Raw genomic sequence first — 21255 nt, forward strand, 5'->3', positions numbered from 1 at the left:
TTTTTTCTATGTTTTAAGTTTCGGTTTAATTTCTCAGCAACTAACGTGCATGATTTAAAGATTTTACGTCTGCTTTTCGCTCGACATTATTTTTTTCCCGTTTTTATTTATTTTGATTTTACGAGTTTTTCCGGTGTTGGTGATTGCTAACAATGGTATAATATTGCTACTACTTAACACAGTTTTGTTTCCACCGCTGCAACGCAGGAGTTTAATACTAGTATAAAAATAAATATAAATTTAAATAAATAATTGTGAGTGTTTATTTTATTAAAAAGAAATAAAACACCTTTTTAAACTTTTGTTTTTTTTAACAATCTAGAGAGAGAAACACGGTCATTTTTTCAACTCAACAACAACAACACCACACGCACAATTATAGTGAGAGAAACCACTTGAAAAAAATCTTACTACTACATCAAGACGATACAGTTTTAAACGGAGCCATTACTTCAACTCATTCTCTTCACTTTCTCTCTCTCTCTCTCTCATCACTTCTGCATCTAGATTCATACTCTACTCATATTCCACATTCCACAAACCCTAACCACAATAACCGCTTCAATTCACACCTAATTCATGCGAGATTGAGTTCAGATCCGACTGATGGAGGAGGTTTCCGGCGCCGGCGAGGTGGCCAGAATGACCGACTCGACGGAGACGTTTTATAACGGCAGCAATGTACGGTCTCCGGCCGGTGAAACCACGCCGTTGACGGTTTCCGGTGGAGGAGGTAGGGGATCCGGTGCTACGAGTCGTAGGAGAGCTACGGTGAGGCCGAGTTTAGACGCTGATGATCTTATAAACATGCTTCATGGATCGGATCCGGTGAAGCTTGAGCTTAATCGATTGGAGAATGAAGTTAGAGGTGATTATGATTACTGATTAGTGTTAATTGTTAAATGATCTGATGGATTGATTGAATGGTGATGCTGTTTGTTAGTTTTCACTGTTTAACTAGCTAGGGTTTTGTTTGATTTTTTTGTAGATAAGGATCGAGAATTGAGTGAAGCACAGGCTGAGATCAAAGCGCTACGGCTATCTGAACGATTGAGAGAAAAAGCTGTTGAGGAGGTATTACTTTCTATTTTTTTTTTTTCTATTCTGTATGTTTAGTTGTTCACCAACGAATTTGTACTTATTAGCGATAATTAACCAGATATTTTGCTTTAATTGTATGCATATCAGGTATTGATGTCATGTTATAACTTGTTGATAATTGTTTATTTATTTATTTATTTATTTTTTTAGTATTAGATATGTGTTTTTGTACACAATGGTTATAAGCTGGATTTTGAGTTTTTTATATTAATGTACTTTGTTTAGTTATGATTTGCAATTATTAAATCCATCTGAAGAAAATAACTAATGGTTATGTGATGATATTGTTGTGTGATGTTGATATTGTCCATTGAAAAAAAGTGGGCAATGTCATTGTCTTGAGTATTACTCACTATTTGGTATTAAGTCTATTTCATGTGTTAGAAATGGAACATGGTTTTGCTGTTTTCATGTTCCATATTGGTGGCTCTTGGATTCTAATATCTTTTAATTTGCACGTGTCGTGTACGCTTGTCGTTTCCCTTTTTCTAGTTCATAACACGGATAAATGAATACGTGGTGGAACCATGGAACTGATAAAGTTGTATAACACACGATGATATGATATATTAAATACCTTTTTTTGTTTTGTTTATTTATTTCTCTATTTCGGTGTTGTGTCTTTATTGTGACTTATAGTTTAATGGACCAAATTTCCTATTGTTGTCTTCTTCACTTCCATGCAAGATATTAATATTCTGCTGTTTAAATAGTTTCCAATCTGTATTTCACCGTGGCGATAAATCTTAATTTTTCATAGGTTTTGTGTTTTAGCTAATTTCCACTGTCCATTGGGTTGTCTTCTATCGTAGATGCTACATTATCCGTTGATATGTATTACAATGGTAATATGAGCTAATTTAATATATTAACTTGTCTTGCATGTTTCATTAATGTACTTATTGTTTCCTCATGTCATTACTTTTTTTGATTCTGTTCTTCGCGTGTTAGGATATTTAAAGTTTAATGTCAATACTAGTTTTTTTTACATCGCGCGTTGCGGCGAAAAAGAGTAAATGATAATGTAAACAAACGTCATTTGAAAATAAAGCATGTTGTTTGGAAAGCCAAACCATTAGAACAATTTAGTTTATTATCGTACCGTTTTATAATACCAACAAATACTTTATTTGGAGTACAACTTCATTTTTAACAAAACTTATAACAAAATGTCAAGGAAAAAATTAAGCACAACTACGTACTTAAGTTTTTAGAAAAAAGTTATAACGTAAATTATTAAAGAAGTATCAAATTAATCGATAAATTAATATATGTTTAAATAAAGAAAAAAATTATTAAAAAAGGTAAAGGAAATATATTTTTTTAAAAGGAAAAAATAAAAAATATGTTATCAAAAATAAATATAATAATAAACTATTATAATATATTAAATAATAAAATAATAAAAAACTATATATTAATATAAAAATAAAGTTACTAATCATCAGCACTCGTCACCAATATATATATAATTGTACTTTCTTGACTTAAAGGAAAACTATCATATGTCTGTTTTTCGTACGACCTTAACGTATAGCTTCTGTTTATACGTTTATATGTTTTTCGTACGACCTTAACGTATAGCTTCTGTTTATACGTTTATATAATAGTCAATAAGTTAAATTCAGAATATTGGAAGAGAATAAATGGAAGTTCAAACTTTTGGCACTAGATAAAACAAATTAAGAATTGAAATTAGCTGATTATACTGTTTCAACGCTGTAAATACAACAATCAAAATTCAAGAAGGCAAATATATATGAGGTCATCAATGCATGTTGTTAGTTGATACAAAAGAACACTGTAATCTTGCTTGTTTTCATATTACATTCATCAAGTTGGTGCCTTTTCCTGTGCACTTTTGTTCTAGTATATGGTTTCTTGAGTTTGTATTTTGTATTAGTACTAACATTAATTTGTATTATTGCACCTTAGCTAACTGAAGAGTTATCAAAAGTGGACGAAAAGTTAAAGTTGACCGAATCTCTTCTCGAAAGCAAGGTATTCACTGAAACCGATCCATTCATAAGTAAATGTGTTGAAATTTACTCTTTCCATTACAGGATTAGTTATAATTATAAACACTTTTTGGCTGTTTAGAATCTTGAAATCAAGAAAATCAACGATGAGAAGAAAGCATCAATGGCAGCTCAGTTTGCAGCAGAAGCTACTCTAAGAAGGGTTCATGCAGCTCAGAAAGACGACGATATGCCTCCAATAGAAGCCATACTTGCGCCTTTAGAAGCTGAGCTCAAGCTGGCAAGACAAGAGGTTTGACTTTGACTTCTATCCTTTGAGTAGTCAATGCAGACGGTGATATACAATCTCAAAATTATAATCTTATGATTTTTTGATTTCAGATTGCAAAGCTGCAGGATGACAACAAAGCACTAGACCGTTTGACCAAGTCAAAAGAGGCGGCATTACTTGAAGCTGAGAGAACTGTGCAGGTTGCATTAGCCAAGGCTTCTATGGTGGATGATCTTCAGAACAAGAATCAGGAGTTAATGAAGCAGATAGAAATTTGCCAGGTTAGCGTCAGACATTGAATTATGAATCCCGTTAATCGGTAATTTCTAGTTTTTTGAAATGCCAATTCATGTTTCCTTTTTTGCAGGAGGAAAATAGAATTTTGGATCGAATGCATCGTCAAAAAGTTGCTGAGGTGGAAAAACTTACCCAAACTGTTCGCGAACTTGAAGAGGCTGTCCTTGCTGGCGGCGCAGCTGCAAATGCTGTGAGGGACTATCAACGGAAAGTTCAAGAAATGAATGTAAAACATAATATAGTTTCGTCATATTCTGCTTAAGGTTTATGCATATAGAGGTGGAAATTTGCCAAATTTTAACCCATTACTTGTATATGGGTCAATTTGGGTTGATAGATAAAAAAAACTTGGCTTTAATGGAAAACATTTCAAAATAGGTCAAATAGTGAAACATCCCAACTCCCAAGAGTTAATTTTTAATGCACACAACCTTCTAATTCTTTTAAGATTATTATATTACCAAGATACTTTTTGTATCCTTGTTAACTTGCTGATTATTTATAAAGAGTAGAATGCCATTTTCGTCCCTGAGGTTTGGCCAGTTTTACGACTTTCGTCCAAAGGTTTGTTTCCCCGCATCAGGATCCAAAAGGTTTGAAATCTTACCTTTTTCACCTGGCTCGTTAACTCCATCCATTTTTCTCTGTTAAGTCAAGGGTATTTATGTCATCCTTGTAAACTTAATGGGCAATTCAGTCTTTTTCAGGGGTATTCGGTCATTTTACATAAAGTGAAAAAGACCGAATTGCCCTTTAAGTTAACAAAAAAGACGGAAATACCCTGACTTAATGGAGAAAAATGGATGGAGTTAACGAGCCGGATGGAAATGACAAGATTTCAAACCTTTTGGATCCAGATGCGAAAAAACAAATCTTTGGACGAAAGTCGCAAAACTGGCCAAACCTCAAGAACGAAAATGGCATTTTACTCATCTATAAAATACTACACGTTTCTTGACTCGCTGATCTTGCCACCTGTAACATTTTTGTAGGATATGCTTTGGTCCACAGTCATAACTGACTAATTATATTAATTTTTTTTATTAATAGGAAGAAAGAAAGACGCTAGACAGAGAGCTAGCTCGTGCAAAAGTTACAGCCAATAGAGTGGCAACAGTCGTAGCTAATGAATGGAAAGATTCTAATGATAAGGTGATGCCAGTTAAGCAATGGCTCGAAGAAAGAAGGTTCTTGCAGGTATCTTGAACCTTTTTTTTATATTTCCATGAATTTGTTTGCTTATTCGTTATTTAGTTATTTACTTGCCAGTTCACCCTTTCGTTAACAGGGTGAGATGCAACAACTGCGTGACAAATTAGCTATAACCGAACGTGCTGCAAAATCTGAAGCACAATTGAAAGTAATATTCTTTTACTTATTTCTCAAATATCTTCAAATAGAGTAAAATGCCATTTTCGTCCCTGAGGTTTGGTCAGTTTTGCGACTTTCGTCCAAAGGTTTGTTTTTCCACATCTGGATCCAAAAGGTTTGAAATATTGCCATTTTCATCCGGCTCGTTAACTCCATCTAGTTTTCTCTGTTAAGTGAGGGGTATTTCTGTCTTTTTTGTTAACTGAAAGTGCAGTTCGGTCTAACGGATTTGGTCAGGGGTATTTTAAATGTTTGTACGTAAAGTGAAAAAGACCGAATTGCCCTTTAAGTTAACAAAAAAGACGAAAATACCCCTGATTAAACGGAGAAAAATGGATGGAGTTAACGAGCCGGATGAAAATGGCAAGATTTCAAACCTTTTGGATCCAGATGCGGAAAAACAAACCTTTGGACGAAAGTCGCAAAACTGGGCCAAACCTCAGGGACGAAAATGACATTTTACTCTTTCAAATATTTCTAGAGTAAACTGCCATTTTGGTCCCTGTGGTTTGGTCATTTTTGCCACTTTAGTCCAAAACTCAAACTTTTTGCATCTGGGTCCTTGTGGTTTCAGTTTTATTGCCATTTTGGTCCAAAAATGAAATCAGGTCATATTTGTCTTATAAAATCCTGCTATTTTGTCATTTTCCGCAGGTGCAAAATGATTATTTCTTTTTTATAAATAAATACCAAATTTTATAAGAAAAATACGACCTGATATGCCCCTGAGAAAAATGACAAAATTGCAGGATTTTATAAGACAAATATGACCTGGTTTCATTTTTGGACCAAAATGGCAATAAAACTTAAACCACAGGGACCCAGATGCAAAAAGTTTGAGTTTTGGACTAAAGTGGCAAAAGTGACCAAACCACAGGGACCAAAATGGCAGTTTACTCAATATTTCTATTATTTTCTCATGACTTCAGTTTTTAACCATTTTATAATATTATAGGAAAAATATCAGCTACGACTCAAGGTGCTAGAAGATACGTTGAGATCACCAAACACTGTTTGTTCTTCACGCCGCCAATCAATAGGTGGAGCATCAAATGGATTTTTACCGAAAAGATCGCCATCTTTTCAGATAAGATCGACACTTCCATCTGGTTCAAGTTCAATTTTGAGGCATGCTAAAGGTACATCAAAGTCATTTGATGGTGGGACCCGATCGTTAGACAGGGGTAGTAAACTTCTCTCCAGTGGCGGTAATAGTCCTACTTTTAATACTGAGCAACCTTGTGATGGAAGTAAGGATAGCGAGGCCCGTGATGGTTCATGGGAAGATAAGCCAGATGAAAAACCCGAAACAGAGGATACGGTCCCGGGCTTGTTGTATGATTTGCTGCAAAAAGAAGTTATCGGTTTGAGGAAATCTTGTCATGAAAAGGATCAGAGCCTTAAAGATAAGGATGATGCCATTGAGGTTCATATCTTATTTCATTCATAATAAGAAGCTATTATTTAGTGTTTGGATATTAATATTTATAAAATAAAATGCTGTTTTTAGATGTTATCAAAGAAAGTAGATACTTTAACGAAGGCAATGGAGGTGGAGTCGAAAAAGATGAGAAGGGAAGTAACAACTTTGGAGAAAGAGATAGCAGCTATGCGTATTGATAAGGAACAGGACAATCGTGCCAAACGGGCTGGGAACTCAAAGGGAAAGTGAACACGTCTCGGCTACTTCCAGCCAGGTATTATGTTATGTCGTTGTTTGGAAGTTGAAACGGGAGTCATACTCAAAACGGGATTGGGCTGCCGTTTGGTAAATTGACACGTTAATTGATGCATGCAGGAATAACAAGGAAAGGAGTATGATAAAAGATTATTACGGTTGTTTTTAGTTTGATTATATAATGGTGTAACTAGCATGCCCATGGGTAGATGGGTGGGTATGCTTTTCTGACTATTTGTGTAGAAGAAATCAGCAGGTGGGTGTGAAGCTGAGCTAACCTTTTTTCTTTTATTTTTTTCATTATTTTTTTTTTGTGAGAGTTGATTTGAGGATGTGCATAGTGTGATTTTGTCATGAAAAACAAAGCTTTCTCGTTATTTAGTATCGATTTGCTTGAATTAGGAGCAATGTTGGTTTCCAAAACCGAAGGCGTCATAAACTTAAAACGGGTTGGGCTCGTATAGTGTGGAATTACGTTTTCTTTTCAACAACATATTTGCATTGGGATGTTTAATTCCATCATTGGCTTGAAAAACTTTAATATCTGTCATCTCGAATTCCTTTTTCATAGATTCTTTAAACTCCTTTAACCTAATCATCGACGTATATGTTAACAAACAAAATGTTCCCCTTCGAATAATTTTTCTTTATAACAAGGTATGGTCGTTGCTGCTCTTCCTGAAACCTTCCTTGAGAAAGTGAGACTCGGTACGACTAAACGAGGGTATAGGTGCCTGTTTCAATCCATACAGAGCCTTTTGAAGTTTGAATTAAGCAGTCTATACCCCTTTGATTCTTCGCTTTCCCCTCTCAAAACAGAAACAAAACTTTTTTCATCTAATTTAGCTGGTTTCTCCTTTGGTATGTGAACATGAGCAATGCATCCTCAAACCCTGAAATGTTCAATAATCGGCTTGGTTCCACTCCAGGCTTCTTGTGGTGTAATCCCTATTAGTGCCTTACTTGGACTTCTATTAAGAACGTAGACAGTCCATACAACATTCTGCCCAATACATCTTTGGTATTTTCTTTGCAGCAAGAAGGGTCACCACCACGTTCAACATTTTTCGATTCTTGTGCTCCACTACAATATTCTATGATTGGAATAAACCGAGTCCAAGAACCATATGTTGCCTCTGCTTGATTGAATGAGAAAAGCCTTGATCCAAATGACCTTTCCTTTATCGCCACACATATGATTGGAATAAACCGCGTCCAAGAACCATATGTTGCCTCTGCTTCCATCATCCGTTTGAGCCATGAACCCGTTGTTTTCCTCATCTATTGGTGCCACAAGCATTACTTCTTCCTCATCATCAAACCCTGCATAGTTTGCCTCTTTCCAAGTTGGACATTCATGTTGAAAATGTCCTAGCTAGCTTGTGACATTTGTAACATCGAATAGTCTCCTTATTGTATGATGAACACCCTCGACCATCTATGATCTATGGAGTAATTCGTCGTTCATCTATGATCTATGGAAATTTTGTCAATGTCTCTAGATTCTTCGATGGAAACCAGCATATACAAGTACCTTTCGCTGAAAGTTCTTAAAATCTTCTCTATGATCTTGACATCTCACAAATTTTGTCCGTTTTTTCTCATCTGATTTGAGATGGTTAGAACTCTAGCAAAATATTCACAAATTTTGTCCATTTGTTCTCGAAATCTCTTCTTAGTTTCTACAACATAGATATCTTGACACGTGCATTTCCTTCAAATCTTTTCTTCATGCAATCCCATACACAGACTTTGTAGTGCATCTGTCAAGAATCTGCTCGAAAGTTACCCTATCAATTGCTTGATACAAGTAATGCTTCACCTGTTGATCATTTGCTCGTAACTCCTCCGCCGTCTTGCTTTGAGTATTGTTTTGGGTGATACCCACCGGAGACTCCTCAAAACCGGGATCAATCAGATTCCATAAACGCTTTGCTTTCAGGAGGTTTTCCGTCATCCTACTCCAGCGTTCGAAATACCCATCAAAGTGAGGCACCTTCAATTTCTCTTCACTCACTCTCCATACTTTATTTTGGCTATAGCTTTTCTTTAACTTGCTTTCCGCTTTGAAGGGCTTCATCATCATGCTTTAGGTCAAAAGGGGTTCAATTTCTTATGGGTTTGATTTGCATTTCCGTGATTCAATTTTGATCCGAATTCTGATGGGCTTGTTATGATTTATTTTGATTTGATTTCATGAATCGAGATCGAATTGTTCCAAGCATGGTGGTGTAATTGTTGGTGATATATGTATCTATATTCAATTATTTGTGGATGTCTTATATTGTTTCTTGAATACAATTTTTACCCAGTCGCGCGTTACGGCGGGAAAGACGTGTATAGAGAAAGTAGCAAATAAACCTTCCATGATAGTGTTGGGCCTTAAACGACATGTACTCGATGTAACGTGTCCTTAGCATCAAGTAGTAGGAGACACAAAATCAACACCGAGTTAATGAAAGGCTATAAAAGCTTGTATTTTGAATTAGACAACACCTACGATAAAAACATTAAAAGCTAAAATGCTTAGGGGAATACTTGTAATCTAAACAACACTTTAGGGGGAGGGGGCACTTAACCCATATACCCTAAGTCCCACGAATCCCGTCGCGACACGTCACTTAGACCATCCACTACCCTAAACTTCCATCTTTGGTGGCACCACCATTCTAAACTACCCTGTCCCTTTTTTCTTTTCAATTTATTACACATACACACACAATCAGCAACTTCAAGCGGCAACAACCTAACCCCAACCCCACCCGCCCCTCCGGTCGTAGTGTTTGGGTGCGGGTTGAGGGCACCCGCTGGTGCCCCATCCCCCCTTATAAGTAAAATATATTTTTACTTCAACACTTTTAAGTCCTCTAGACATTATAGTTAATAATATATAGATCAATATATCAATCTAAATATGTTCTCACTCAAAACAAATGACAACATTTTGTCACTAATAAAGTATAGGCATCACCAGCCCAAAGAGTTAAATTTGAATATTGAATTTTGACAATATATGAGGCTTCCATCTCTTCCTGCAAAAATAGTGAATAGGTACTCTTCAGTATGATTGCAACATACACATCAATAACAGTTCCCCCTTGTGCATTTTCTGTTTTCACACACATTGTAATTAACTTTCTTATTTTAAAGGCAGACCAGAAAAGCGATGGCTCAACTTGACCTGTTAGGGCTGAGCAATTTACGGTTCTGAACCGTCAGAACCGGGGAACCGAACCGGAACCGCTAGATCCAAACCGCATTGTTGCATTTCGGTTCCGGTTCCGGTTCTTAAATATGGGAATAAACGGTTACCGGTTCGGTTCCGGTTATAACCGACGGGTCTGTTTAAAGAACCGCTAGAACCGGTTTGGGTTTAAACTTTAAATATTATATTTAGAAAAATGTTTTTAGGATTAAAGAATATAGAAATAGTTTTTGTATAATGTTTGAATGAAGTATTTTTATGGTTAACTAAAAGTTTTTTTAGTTGAATTTTGTTTTTTACATTGTATACTGGTTTTAAACATTTTATTGTTGCTACTTTTATTTTGATTGGTTTGAATTTTGAATGTTGCAACTCTTAATTATATATTTTAAACGGTTTGATTGTTTTAATTGTTTTATTTTGTTGTTAGTTTTTGGATTTAATTGATAACCAGTTCTGGCGAGAACCGTCTATGCGAGAACCGTTTAACCCGGTTCTGAACCGAACCGGAACCGTTAAAATACGGTTCGGTTCCGGTTCTTATATTTAGCATTAAACGGTTCCGGTTCGGTCCCGGTTCGGTTCGGTTCTGAACCGTTGCACACCCCTATGACCTGTTGTTGCCTAACCGCCCAAGCTTTCCACTTTCCATAATTAGTAAATACACCTGCCAAAACGGGTGGTTCGGGTCGGGTAGCGGGTCAAAACGGGTCGATTAAAAAGAAACTTGGGAAAATATTATGGTCAGTTAGGATAATACGATGAGGAAGATGTATCATGCATAAATAACAATTTTGAATTTGTAGGAAAATATGTTCCAAAACAATTGAGATCCTTATAACATATTCAATCTAATTGTCATTGACTAAGACGCTTTGAATTTGTAGGAAAAATATTACTGAAAATTGAATAACTACTATGATATTCTGAGTAGCGTACCTTACTTGCTTTTAGCTTGCAAGACTCCTGTGTTGATTTCTCTTAGAAACTGAGATTGAATAAAGAGGATCTTATGCCTAAGTGGAAAGACTCAAACGACTGTTTGGCCTAACGTTTTCCGGTAATAGTCCTCATGTTTGATCTTTTACACCTTCTGGCACAAACAATTTTAGAAGTCCAAAGTTTGAGCTGCAAATTAAAACATATTCAGTGAATAAGTGACTCAGAAGTCAACCAAAAAGGTACCAATTTTTAAAAGCATATAAGTGCTCTTTTATGAAAAATAACGGTTTTAGTCTCCTCACATGATATCGAACTAAAGTTTAACTAAAATCAACTAGTTTAATACCCGGTGGACGGGTTACGCTAACTAAAAGTAACAATGCCCCACACATGTCATCCACTCCACCAGTATCCATTTTTAGGGCATCCACACCGCTCACTACCACAAATCACCGTCGCTCTTCCCCAAACCTGCTTCACCTACCAACATTGACCATCACCGCTTTCCCCCAAATCGATGTCGGCGACATAACCACCGCCCATTCGAAAGCGCGTAGCTTTATCTGCTCATCAACCAAAACCCCAGCGATGTTTTCGGATTGAAATTAGGGCTCCAACACCTACGCTTGAACCTGGTTTTCGTCTGAAATTAGTTCTATACCCGTCCGGTGGACGGGCATATTAATCTATCTATATAATAAAAGAAACCTGTTTTGTGACACTTGTCATTCTCTCATTTAATTGATTAAAATTATTAATAATACTAAAAATAATAATATTTAATCTAAATTAATACAAATTCTTATTATTAATAATATTTAATCAAATCTAAAATCTAATCTAATACAAATTTTTATTATCAATAATATTTAATCAAATCTAATAAGAATTCATACGAATTCCAAAGTTGATATTAACTTTCAAATAATTAAAAAAATCCGCCTAACATCACAAATGTTTCTGTTAAATTCGATTAATTAATTTGTTTAACAATCACTATTATCTTTATCATTCACTACGGCTAACCGATTTATCATAATACAACATTCCACCTATTCAATTACAGATTTTTCAATTTTATATTAACTAAATAAATAAAAATTAATATTCAATCTTATCCTACTTTAAATATAAAAAAATCCGTTAGTTTTTTTAAATATTTTTTTTATTATTTGGTATATAAAATCATATTTATTTAAACCATGTAATACACGTGGGTTTTTAAAAATATAATTTTTTTTTATTATTTGGTAAACAATGTAACATTTATTCAACCCGTGTAATACAATGGTTTTAAAGATATAATTTTTTTATTATTTGGTATATAATATTACATTTATTCAACCCGTACAATACATATGGTTCTTATAGATATAACTTATTTTATTATTTAACATATAAAAATACATTTCTTCAACCCGTGCAATAAAGGAGACTTTTAAAAAGATAATGTTTTATTATTTGGTATATAAAATTCATTTATTCAACCCATGTAATACACGAGGTTATAACCTAGTGGTATAATAAAATAAAAAATATATCATAATAAATACACAAGTTTATGATATAACCATAGTATTTATTACATATTAAAACCATAAATATTAAAACCATAAGCCCACTCTTTGGGGAAAGACCAAATAGTGGTGATTTCGTTGAACTAAAAAAAACATAGTTTTATACCCGTCCGTTGACCCGATACTTAACGTAATATTTTTTTGAAAGACCAACGAAATTTTATCCATATACTGTTGGTTAACGAACTGTTAAACATTTATTACACTAACTATACACAAAAGATTCATATACTCCTAGTCTCATATCCCCATGGTAAGATAAAGTTACACTAATTCTCTCAAGTTGGGTTACCAGCTTTCGCCTAGTTCTTCAACCACAAATATCCAAATGCTTTATTGTCTTACTTTATCCTTGTTACAATGATTTGCTTGCCATTGAAGACCGACTCGTTGCGACTCCTCCATATAACCAAAATCACTTTCAGGGTCACCATAGATGGTGACTTCCTCCACTTCCTCGAACCTTTGTTTCGGTTGTTAATATTGGTCGAATCCTTTAGTTCCAAAACATATATTGGGCTTAACTTGCACCATTGTGAGATAAACTCCCACACCAGTACCGCTATGCGACATGAAACAAACAGATGCAAGGCCGATTCGTCCTCATCTTCGCACATCTTGCACCGAGTATTAAGCACAAAAATGTTCCTCCTTGCTAGAGCCGTAGTTGTTGGGAGTTTGTCTTGAACGATCCTCCAAATCAGAAAATCAACCATAATGCCCAGTTTTTGCACTCTAACTTGAAGGCAAAGTCTATGAAAGCGAGGCACTAAGCTTTGTCCCGAATGCTTTTAACCGAAAACTCAATGGATCCCTCTAATTCCATCCCCATCTGCTCCCAGACTAAAGTTATGCCCCTGGACTGCCACCATGAGGCTGTTTAATTTAGAACACATTTCTTAGTGTAACATACCTTAAGAAATAAGAGCACATTTCTCAACAAAAATTCTTTGCAGGTAAAGAAAATTGTTGAAAGGAAGCTTTTTTTTGGTGAAAGGACAAAAAAGAAAAACACAATGGTGAAAGGAAACTTTTTTTTTTTGATATTCACTTGGCTGGTTAATGTTAACAAAATGAAAAATAAAATCATAAGAAATGAATGCTTTTTAGAAATCTGCATAATTCAAACACAAGGCTTTTAGTCTGGTTTGCTATTTAAAAAGTTTCTTAATCTATAACCATGTGAGGAGAAAATAAAGTAATAGTATTGCAGAAATTATTGTTAATTAACTTAGTTACACAAGAACTTGGAAGTCAAAACTTACCATCTGTTATGAACTAAAAACTAATTTTCAAGTCATAAATTAGATAGATAAATATAGCCATATTTTCAATATAAAGCCACCAAGAAAAATAGACACTAGCTTTTTACCCTATGGTGGATTGGTACTTTAATGTGGTAATAGCATCACCATACAAATGCATGCCTATTATTACCGGGTCATAAGCGGGTTACGATCCGGGCGACCCTACTACCGACATCAAGAAGTGATCTCCATCATACATTAAGCTCCACAAGAGAAAGTCGATCTAGCACTATCTGCGAATAGGAAACATATAAACGATTTTAGCTGGATTACTGTCGGCTCATGACATCAAGAAAGAATTATGGATTAATGAATATGCATTCCTTTAGTTTCCACTTGAGATGATAAAGGAAAAAGCATCTTAATAGCAACCTGATTACCTCTAGCAGTTGCAACTTGTACAAGCTTTATTGTTCTAGGCAAAAAAGTATCTACATGACATTGTCTTTATTAAAAAGGGAAGACCATTATGTGATTAACACTCACTCAGGTATTTCAGCAAACACCAACACCTGGTAGGCATAAAAGAGAGATGATAGAGAAAGTATACAAATTTATTTGATCTAAATTAAGGTTAAAGACTTATCAGAAAGAAGACTTGTTGAAAACTGCTACTGGTAAGAACTTTTTGCTACTGTTCTTCTCCTTTTCAACTAAGATTATACATTAACACTCTAAATAAAAACTATATTACTTAGAGATCAGATAAACATTGTGTGTCTTGAGCAATGCCTTTTATTGAACAGCCAGAAACGTAGTGTTACTTCGCAAGCGGAACTAAAACCCAGAATTGCTTCCATTTCATATGTAAGCATGAACCACAAAAAAAGAACCCGTGATGACTGATCAATTAACCCTTCTTTGAACACTACAAAGCATGAACTACAATAAAAGAAATCAAAAACTTTTAATAAGGGATTCTTGCTAAATTATACAAGATTAGAATCTAAGCCTACTTAATTTTTTTAAATTCCACATATGCTACAAGACTATGAATACCTTTGATGACCATTCATGATCTATGATAAACAACTTCTTAAATGAAATTGCATACCCTCTGATGGTTGAACAATCATTCCTCAATATGCTCCACTTTTGTTGACAACCCACCAACCAGAACTCGCGCCACCAGCAGCGGTGTACCCGTGAATGGCAATTTTGACGCTAACATCGAACAGGTGTTGGTCACTACAAATCACTCAACATAAACTCTAAATCCTAAATAAAATAATACCGCTAAAACTTCGGATGAAGATAAAATAGAAACAAACCTAGATGAAGTTTTGTGGTAACCGTGAGTTTGATAAAAAAAAAAAAAACCGCTAAAGCTTCTTCTGAACATGCAAAATCATAAACCACAAACAAAACTGAATCTTCAAAATCATAGACCAAATATGGCACCTGCAAAACTGTATAGAGAACTCCAAAAATCGCTCAATTTCCCTGCATTTTTTTTTTCTCAAAGGAATAAAATCAAACAGTTGGCATGCATCTCTTTAATATCTAAAAACAAAAGAATCAAACTTGTAATATAAAGTACTAAGACCGTGTATGTACCTTTTGGTGAAGAGTAATCCAACACAAAAATACAGATACACAAGAAAAGTGTGGATCTTTTAGATATAATGTTTCTTGAAGCTTGTTGGTTCTTCATGGTTGTTTTTTGTTTCATATATTTCAATTTTCTTCCCACTGAATAGGACTCATTCAACAAAACACATGAATCCAATTTCAGTAAAACAAATAATTTAAAATTTTAGTCAGAAGAACAAAGAGAGAGGTCGGAGAATATAAACAGGACCCTCTTACATGTTGTCCCCGGCTGATTTCAATCCATCTCGGTTACCTGTTCCTCTTTAGGTTTGTCTTCCATCTCAATTTCATCTTCTTATAGTAGCAATTGCATTAGGAAAATGATAAAACAAATAGGTTTGTCGTCCATCAACCTGTTGTGAACCAAAGCAACTCTTGCCACCGACTCGGAACTCGGCGTTGATGATGACGACGGGGAAGTGGATGGCAATTAGGGAGAGCGGTGGTGATGGTGGGGAGTTTATAACAGGAAGGTGCAGTTTTTTTTTTTTTTTTTTTTTTTTTTTTTTGCGAAATTAAGGGGAGGACGTGGGGTGTAAAACAGTTGTCCACCCAAAATTTGGTATGACCAGAACCGTAAACAACTGCATTGTATAACCTCTGCAAACTGCTCCTTCTAGAAGAAAAATGTGAGTTTAAACGATCAGGATTAAAAGTTAGAGAGTTTGAATGGTCAAGTTTAACTCAAAAAGCAGTTACACTTAATGGGTTCCATATATATATATATATATATATAATTAATTTACTTTTACTGAACTTATTAAAACCCAAAAAAAAAAAAAAAACCATCACTTTTCTTACTACCTACTCATTTTTTAGTGAAGCTAATACATGCTTAATTAACTTAGCAGCAACACGAAGATTTCTAAACAAACATCAAGTTCACGACCCAAAGAAGTTAATTTAAAAGAGGGAAATGCGGAACTTAAAATATCATATTGAAACCACCTAGTAAAAAAAAAAAAAACAAAATTGGTAGACCTGATGTAGCGGTCACAGGTGACATTCTGGCGCGTGCGTCGTTCATATTCACTAAATCAAGAACGATGATACACCCCAAGGTTACCACCCTGATTTGTTAACAATGTTGTTATGTGTTGTTTCTTGAGGAAACATGTCTAACATAACTCGTCTCATCACATTTGGTCCACTTATGGACCACGTGTTCCAATTTTCTACCTTAGCCTAATTCTTCCTAAACGGCTTTTGATCATCAACCGTTCTCATTGAGTGTTCGTTCTACCATCATAATAGGTGCTTACCTAAGGACACAAAAGTCACCTATTCTTGTTCTTAAATCATTTTGGGGGTTGTCATTTTCTTTTGTTTAATCGATAAGATGAAAATTTTTATAAAAAAAATTGCCACATCACCACATTATTCACCCTAGGGCTGGCATATCGTGTATACCCGTACACGATAAAACACGACACGATACATGAAATCCCACGAACATGACACGATAACTTATCGTGTCCTTTTTTTCAAACACGAACACGAACACGACAAGATATACACGAAAATTACCTGTTAATACCTGTTAACACGAACACGACATGCTATCTAAGAGTTACAGAGGGAGTTTAGGGTTTTATTTTTTTTTGAATTGAATGAGGAATGAAAATAGAAAGGAATTAAGGAACCCACACGCACATGGCTGATGAGTTTTATTTAATTTAATTTCTTATTGTGTACTAACGGGTATTAACAGGTAAACATGTATTTAACCTGTTTATACACAAAAATTAACAGGTAATCTCGTGTCTACCTGTTTGGTACATGATACATGTTAAGGCCATACACGATACCTGTTAACTTCGTGTAGGTTCGTGTCGTGTATTCGTGTAAAATTGCCAGCCCTAATTCACCCCCTTTCCTCTTTCTCTTTATTTCTCTATCCACAAATGCATAGCCAAGAACATTTCTACTCTCTCTTTACTTTCTCTCTCCTCCATCTCATCATCCATGTCACAAATGCACCACAAATGCACCACAAATGCATTGCATTGGAGATGGTCTTATTGACCTGCATTCTAGCATGACATTTCATCTATTCGACTATTCATCAACCAAAGCACTTGCTAACCCAAAATCTTAGCGATCGATTTGATACTCACGAATCATGATCAACCAAAATCCTTAGAAAACAACTATAGAATGTAATATTTCTTATTTCATTTTATAACGTCTATCGTATTTTTATCATCTATTTATTGTGCATTTTTATGGTATCCTATTTTATGTATGTTACCCGACCCGACTGGAATCAGAAATTCAAATGCCAAGTTAAGAGCAATCCGAGAATAAGAATAAATAAAAAAAACTAACCATGCCAATGTGAGGTAGCCCACTTGGTAGAAGCACATGTCTGAATCACATAATGGTTTTAATTTTATTCTTCACGTTAAGCCAACATAGGATTCATTTAAAAGCTTTGTAGAATTACCCATAAAAGCCAGCAGAAGATTGGTTCATGCCAACTGATTTACTTGCTAATCAAACACATTAGCTCATGAAGATTATGTTGTAGACTAAACCAGATTACAAAGTTACAAACTATTGCTAAAGATTGAACTTTTATCATGAATTCATGACACCCATGTGCTAAAGATTCATTTTTTTATCACCAATTCATAACACCCATATAATACAGGTTAAAAATTAAATCTTTATCACGAATTCATAACACCCATTTGCTAAAGATTCAATTTTCTTCACAAATTAATAACAACCATTTAATAAAAATTAAAATTTTATCATGAATTCATAAAACCCATGTGCTAAAATCAATCAACGTGCATTAAAAATTAAAAAATCAAGCAAACAAATATAAACAGAGAGCAAAGCTCTTGATACCTGGCCCTATCAAACATTCTTGAATGGTCACCGGAACCCTTGATCAGAATCCTCGTTGTAAAATCTGGAAAAAAAAATGTTGAAGGAAGATCAAAACAGAGGACTTCAATATAGACAGAATAAAAATAACCTAAGTGTGATAGGGTTAAACCCTAAAAGAGAAGAACTAGGAGAATATTTGGAGAAGATAGGAGAATTTCAAACTTCAAATCTGATTTCCTTCCTTCATATTACGTACATAAATAAGTAAATAACCCAAACAATCACATTAGACTCCCTAAACTACTAATAATTAGTAAAATACCCCTAAACTATTGTTCTTCACGTAACAATACTTCCCCCTTAAAAGATTCTTGACCTCAAGAATCACAAAATAGAGAAAAAAAATGCAGCATCCATGAGTTCTGTTGGGTCGACTCATTCCAGGGTGGACGCCATTCGGTCCTTCCGATTGCAATCGGAGAAATCCTAGCGATGCGCCATGGTGGGCGCCAATCATTTACGGAACTCGCCTTTGCCTTTAAACAGGCACCAAAAAGATTGTTGTTAACAACGTCAGTTATATCATCATCTGGAAGTGTATCAAACTTCCTACCATATTTGACATGAAGACCTTGACGAACAGGAACCGCATCACTGTTCGGAACCAGTAGGCCAGCCTTAACAACATTGTATAGTCTAGTTTTGGGTTCTTCGCAAGCGCCATTAGCAAGGATTATGCAAAGTGTGTCTCTATGTTTTCTTCCTTTATGAAGAACGGTGTCTTCATTGAAGGGCTGGAGCTTTTTCCCTGTCTCATGTAGTGTAACAATGGAATTATCATTGTTAATATTTTCATCAACAACAATTATATCTTCTGTCTTCCGAGTACCCGTCCGCGAATCATCGCTAAACAACCCTTTATCAGGGCCGCCTCCGCCGCCGCTAAAAGTGCCACCGCTTGAATGCTCCTTGAGTGCTCGTAAGATCTCTTCTTGTTGTTTCATCGACTGTTCTTGTTGTTTCAACATGGCGGCTAGGGTTTCTTGGAGATTTGAGATTGCCTTGCCATGTTCCTTGAGAGTGCTGTCAATTTCTTGATTGCGAGTGTTAGTCATGGTAATCGAAAGTAATTCCGACCGGAGATCGGAACGGCTCTGATACCCTTGATAGGGTTAAACCCTAAAAGAGAAGAACCCTTGATAGGGTTAAACCCTAAAAGAGAAGAACTAGGAGAATATTTGGAGAAGATAGGAGAATTTCAAACTTCAAATCTGATTTCCTTCCTTCATATTACGTACATAAATAAGTAAATAACCCAAACAATTACATTAGACTCCCTAAACTACTAATAATTAGTAAAATACCCCTAAACTATTATTCTTCACGTAACAAAGTGAAATCCATATTTCATGATTTCACTGCAAAACAAAAATCAGTTCAGAAGAAAGTTCATATCACTGGAGCAAATGTTCAACACAAAGCAAATAAAAAAAATCAATCTGAGGCTATACAAAACATCCATTACAGTAAAACCAATCCGCCGACCTCAAAATCATATAGAAACCCAACAATAAAATCAAAATCAGATAAGTAAGCCTCAAAATCGAACAAATCTGACAAAATATTTACGAACTGGGAGAAGAGCAGGTTTTAAGCTGAACCCTAGCCGAAGCACAACCGACTGTTCCACTCATCGTCATTTGGTAGCTAGGATGGTTAAGCCGTGGGCCGTTGGAGTTCACTCATCGCCGTAGAGACAGCCGCGTCGCCGCCGAGGGAGGGCACCGACCCATCTTCACCTACGTTCTCTCTGTCTCTGTCTTGCGTTTCCCTATTCTCTGTTTCACTCCTCTGTAGTATCTAGAACATCAGACATTCAGACGCGTGTAGCAGGGAAAAAGGTGAAAAGGACGCATGGTTGGAACAGGCACATATGACCCCGGTTAAAAAGGAAAAATAAAGGCTAGGGGGTAGATTCGAACTCGTGCCAAAATCATGACCACAATGCAAACCAGCGACTACAACAAAGTTCCAAACATATCAAATCATCAAACACAAACCAATATATACAATACCAACGCAGAACAGAGGAAAGTAGACAACCAATAATGAAGAGCCACGTGGCAAGAATTTACTATTCACAACTTTGGTTTATTAATAGATATAATTTGGTTTATTAATAGATAGGATAATAGTTAGGTTTGATATGTTGGTCATGAGCAAAGTTAATGAGAGGATTGATTTAAAAGTCCTTCAAAACTTATTCAACGTTGGTCATGAGTAAAGTTAGTGAGTGAGGATCCTTCAAAGCTTATTCAACGTTGGTCATGAGTAAAGTTAGTGAGTGAGGATTGATTTAAAAGTCCCTCAAAGCTTATTCAACAAATGTCATTTTTCTTTTTATATGGTTTCTGCTTCATATATAATGATTGTTTGATAAACCAGGGTCATCAAATGATACCTGGAATAGCATTTTATGGAATTCATCTTTTTTTTGTCAAATGAGATAAACTCCAAATTATAAATTCTGAGTGTATATGAGCTAGTGTAAACATTTTTGTAATCCAAATTATAAATTCTGAGTGTATATGAGCTAGTGTAAACATTTTTGTAAGCTAAGGTCATGTTAGTGTTGTACACAAAAAAAAAAAAAAAAAAGAATCATATTTGTATGTATTATTGTTATTTTTTCATTGTGATGTAGTTTCTCTTTCATTTTAGCTATAAAACCATATAAAAGATCTATTTATCAAATATATCCAAATAAAAGATCTATTTATCAATTATATATATCCAATAATTCAAGACCAGAACTAACAAAAAACGAATCTGGGTGCTTTTCACTAAATTTTAAACACCAGGAATAAAAGTTAAGAAATAAAAATTGACCCCATATTGACTGTGGTATAGTATAGCACTCGAAAGTCAAACGAGACAAGCTGATCCCGATTACTTTACTTATTTTTAGAATATTTAAAATGAAAGTTAATATTCTATTTGGCTGTTTATACAACACTCCTATCATTTTCACACCTCTAAAATCTTATTTTCACATTCTTACAACTATACGATCCGTATAGAGTTATACGAGTCGTA

General features: G+C 35.0%; 1 protein-coding gene and 2 long non-coding RNA genes across 8 annotated transcripts; 1 reads left to right on the forward strand and 2 right to left on the reverse strand.

The window, feature by feature from the left end:
• Positions 1–326: 326 nt before the first annotated feature.
• On the forward strand, positions 327–7120 carry LOC110918739 (microtubule-associated protein 70-1). The gene is made up of 11 exons (XM_022163023.2): positions 327–868; positions 989–1074; positions 3037–3102; positions 3202–3372; positions 3462–3632; positions 3719–3874; positions 4699–4845; positions 4937–5008; positions 5975–6445; positions 6530–6716; positions 6818–7120. Exons 1-10 carry the CDS (start codon positions 607–609, stop codon positions 6689–6691), a joined length of 1764 nt encoding a protein of 587 aa, XP_022018715.1. The 5' UTR covers positions 327–606; the 3' UTR covers positions 6692–6716; positions 6818–7120.
• A 2418-nt stretch (positions 7121–9538) lies between these two features.
• LOC110917194 lies at positions 9539–11027 on the reverse strand. The gene is made up of 2 exons (XR_002580416.2): positions 10842–11027; positions 9539–9729 (listed from the first exon to the last, which is right to left on the reverse strand). It is a non-coding gene; the product is annotated as an uncharacterized LOC110917194 (long non-coding RNA).
• Positions 11028–12533: 1506 nt separating this feature from the next.
• Positions 12534–18520, reverse strand: LOC118488009. Of its 6 annotated transcripts, none has more exons than XR_004883257.1 (4): positions 18178–18520; positions 15286–15937; positions 13859–15171; positions 12534–13297 (listed from the first exon to the last, which is right to left on the reverse strand). It is a non-coding gene; the product is annotated as an uncharacterized LOC118488009 (long non-coding RNA). The 6 variants fall into 6 exon arrangements; XR_004883256.1 differs by having other exon boundaries at positions 13859–14610; positions 14728–15937; XR_004883258.1 differs by having other exon boundaries at positions 13859–14610; positions 14783–15937; positions 18178–18519.
• Between the last annotated feature and the right edge of the window lie 2735 nt (positions 18521–21255).

The sequence above is a fragment of the Helianthus annuus genome, chromosome 16 (genome assembly GCF_002127325.2).
Source record: "Helianthus annuus cultivar XRQ/B chromosome 16, HanXRQr2.0-SUNRISE, whole genome shotgun sequence".
Lineage (NCBI taxonomy): Eukaryota > Viridiplantae > Streptophyta > Magnoliopsida > Asterales > Asteraceae > Helianthus > Helianthus annuus.

Coding starts and splice junctions, on each gene's coding strand:
- LOC110918739 (XM_022163023.2), top strand. CDS start 607: ATGGAGGAGGTTTCCGGCGCCGGCGAGGTGGCCAGAATGACCGACTCG. Junction 3,373..3,461: donor TCAAGCTGGCAAGACAAGAG/GTTTGACTTTGA, acceptor TTTTGATTTCAG/ATTGCAAAGCTGCAGGATGA. Junction 3,633..3,718: donor AGCAGATAGAAATTTGCCAG/GTTAGCGTCAGA, acceptor CCTTTTTTGCAG/GAGGAAAATAGAATTTTGGA.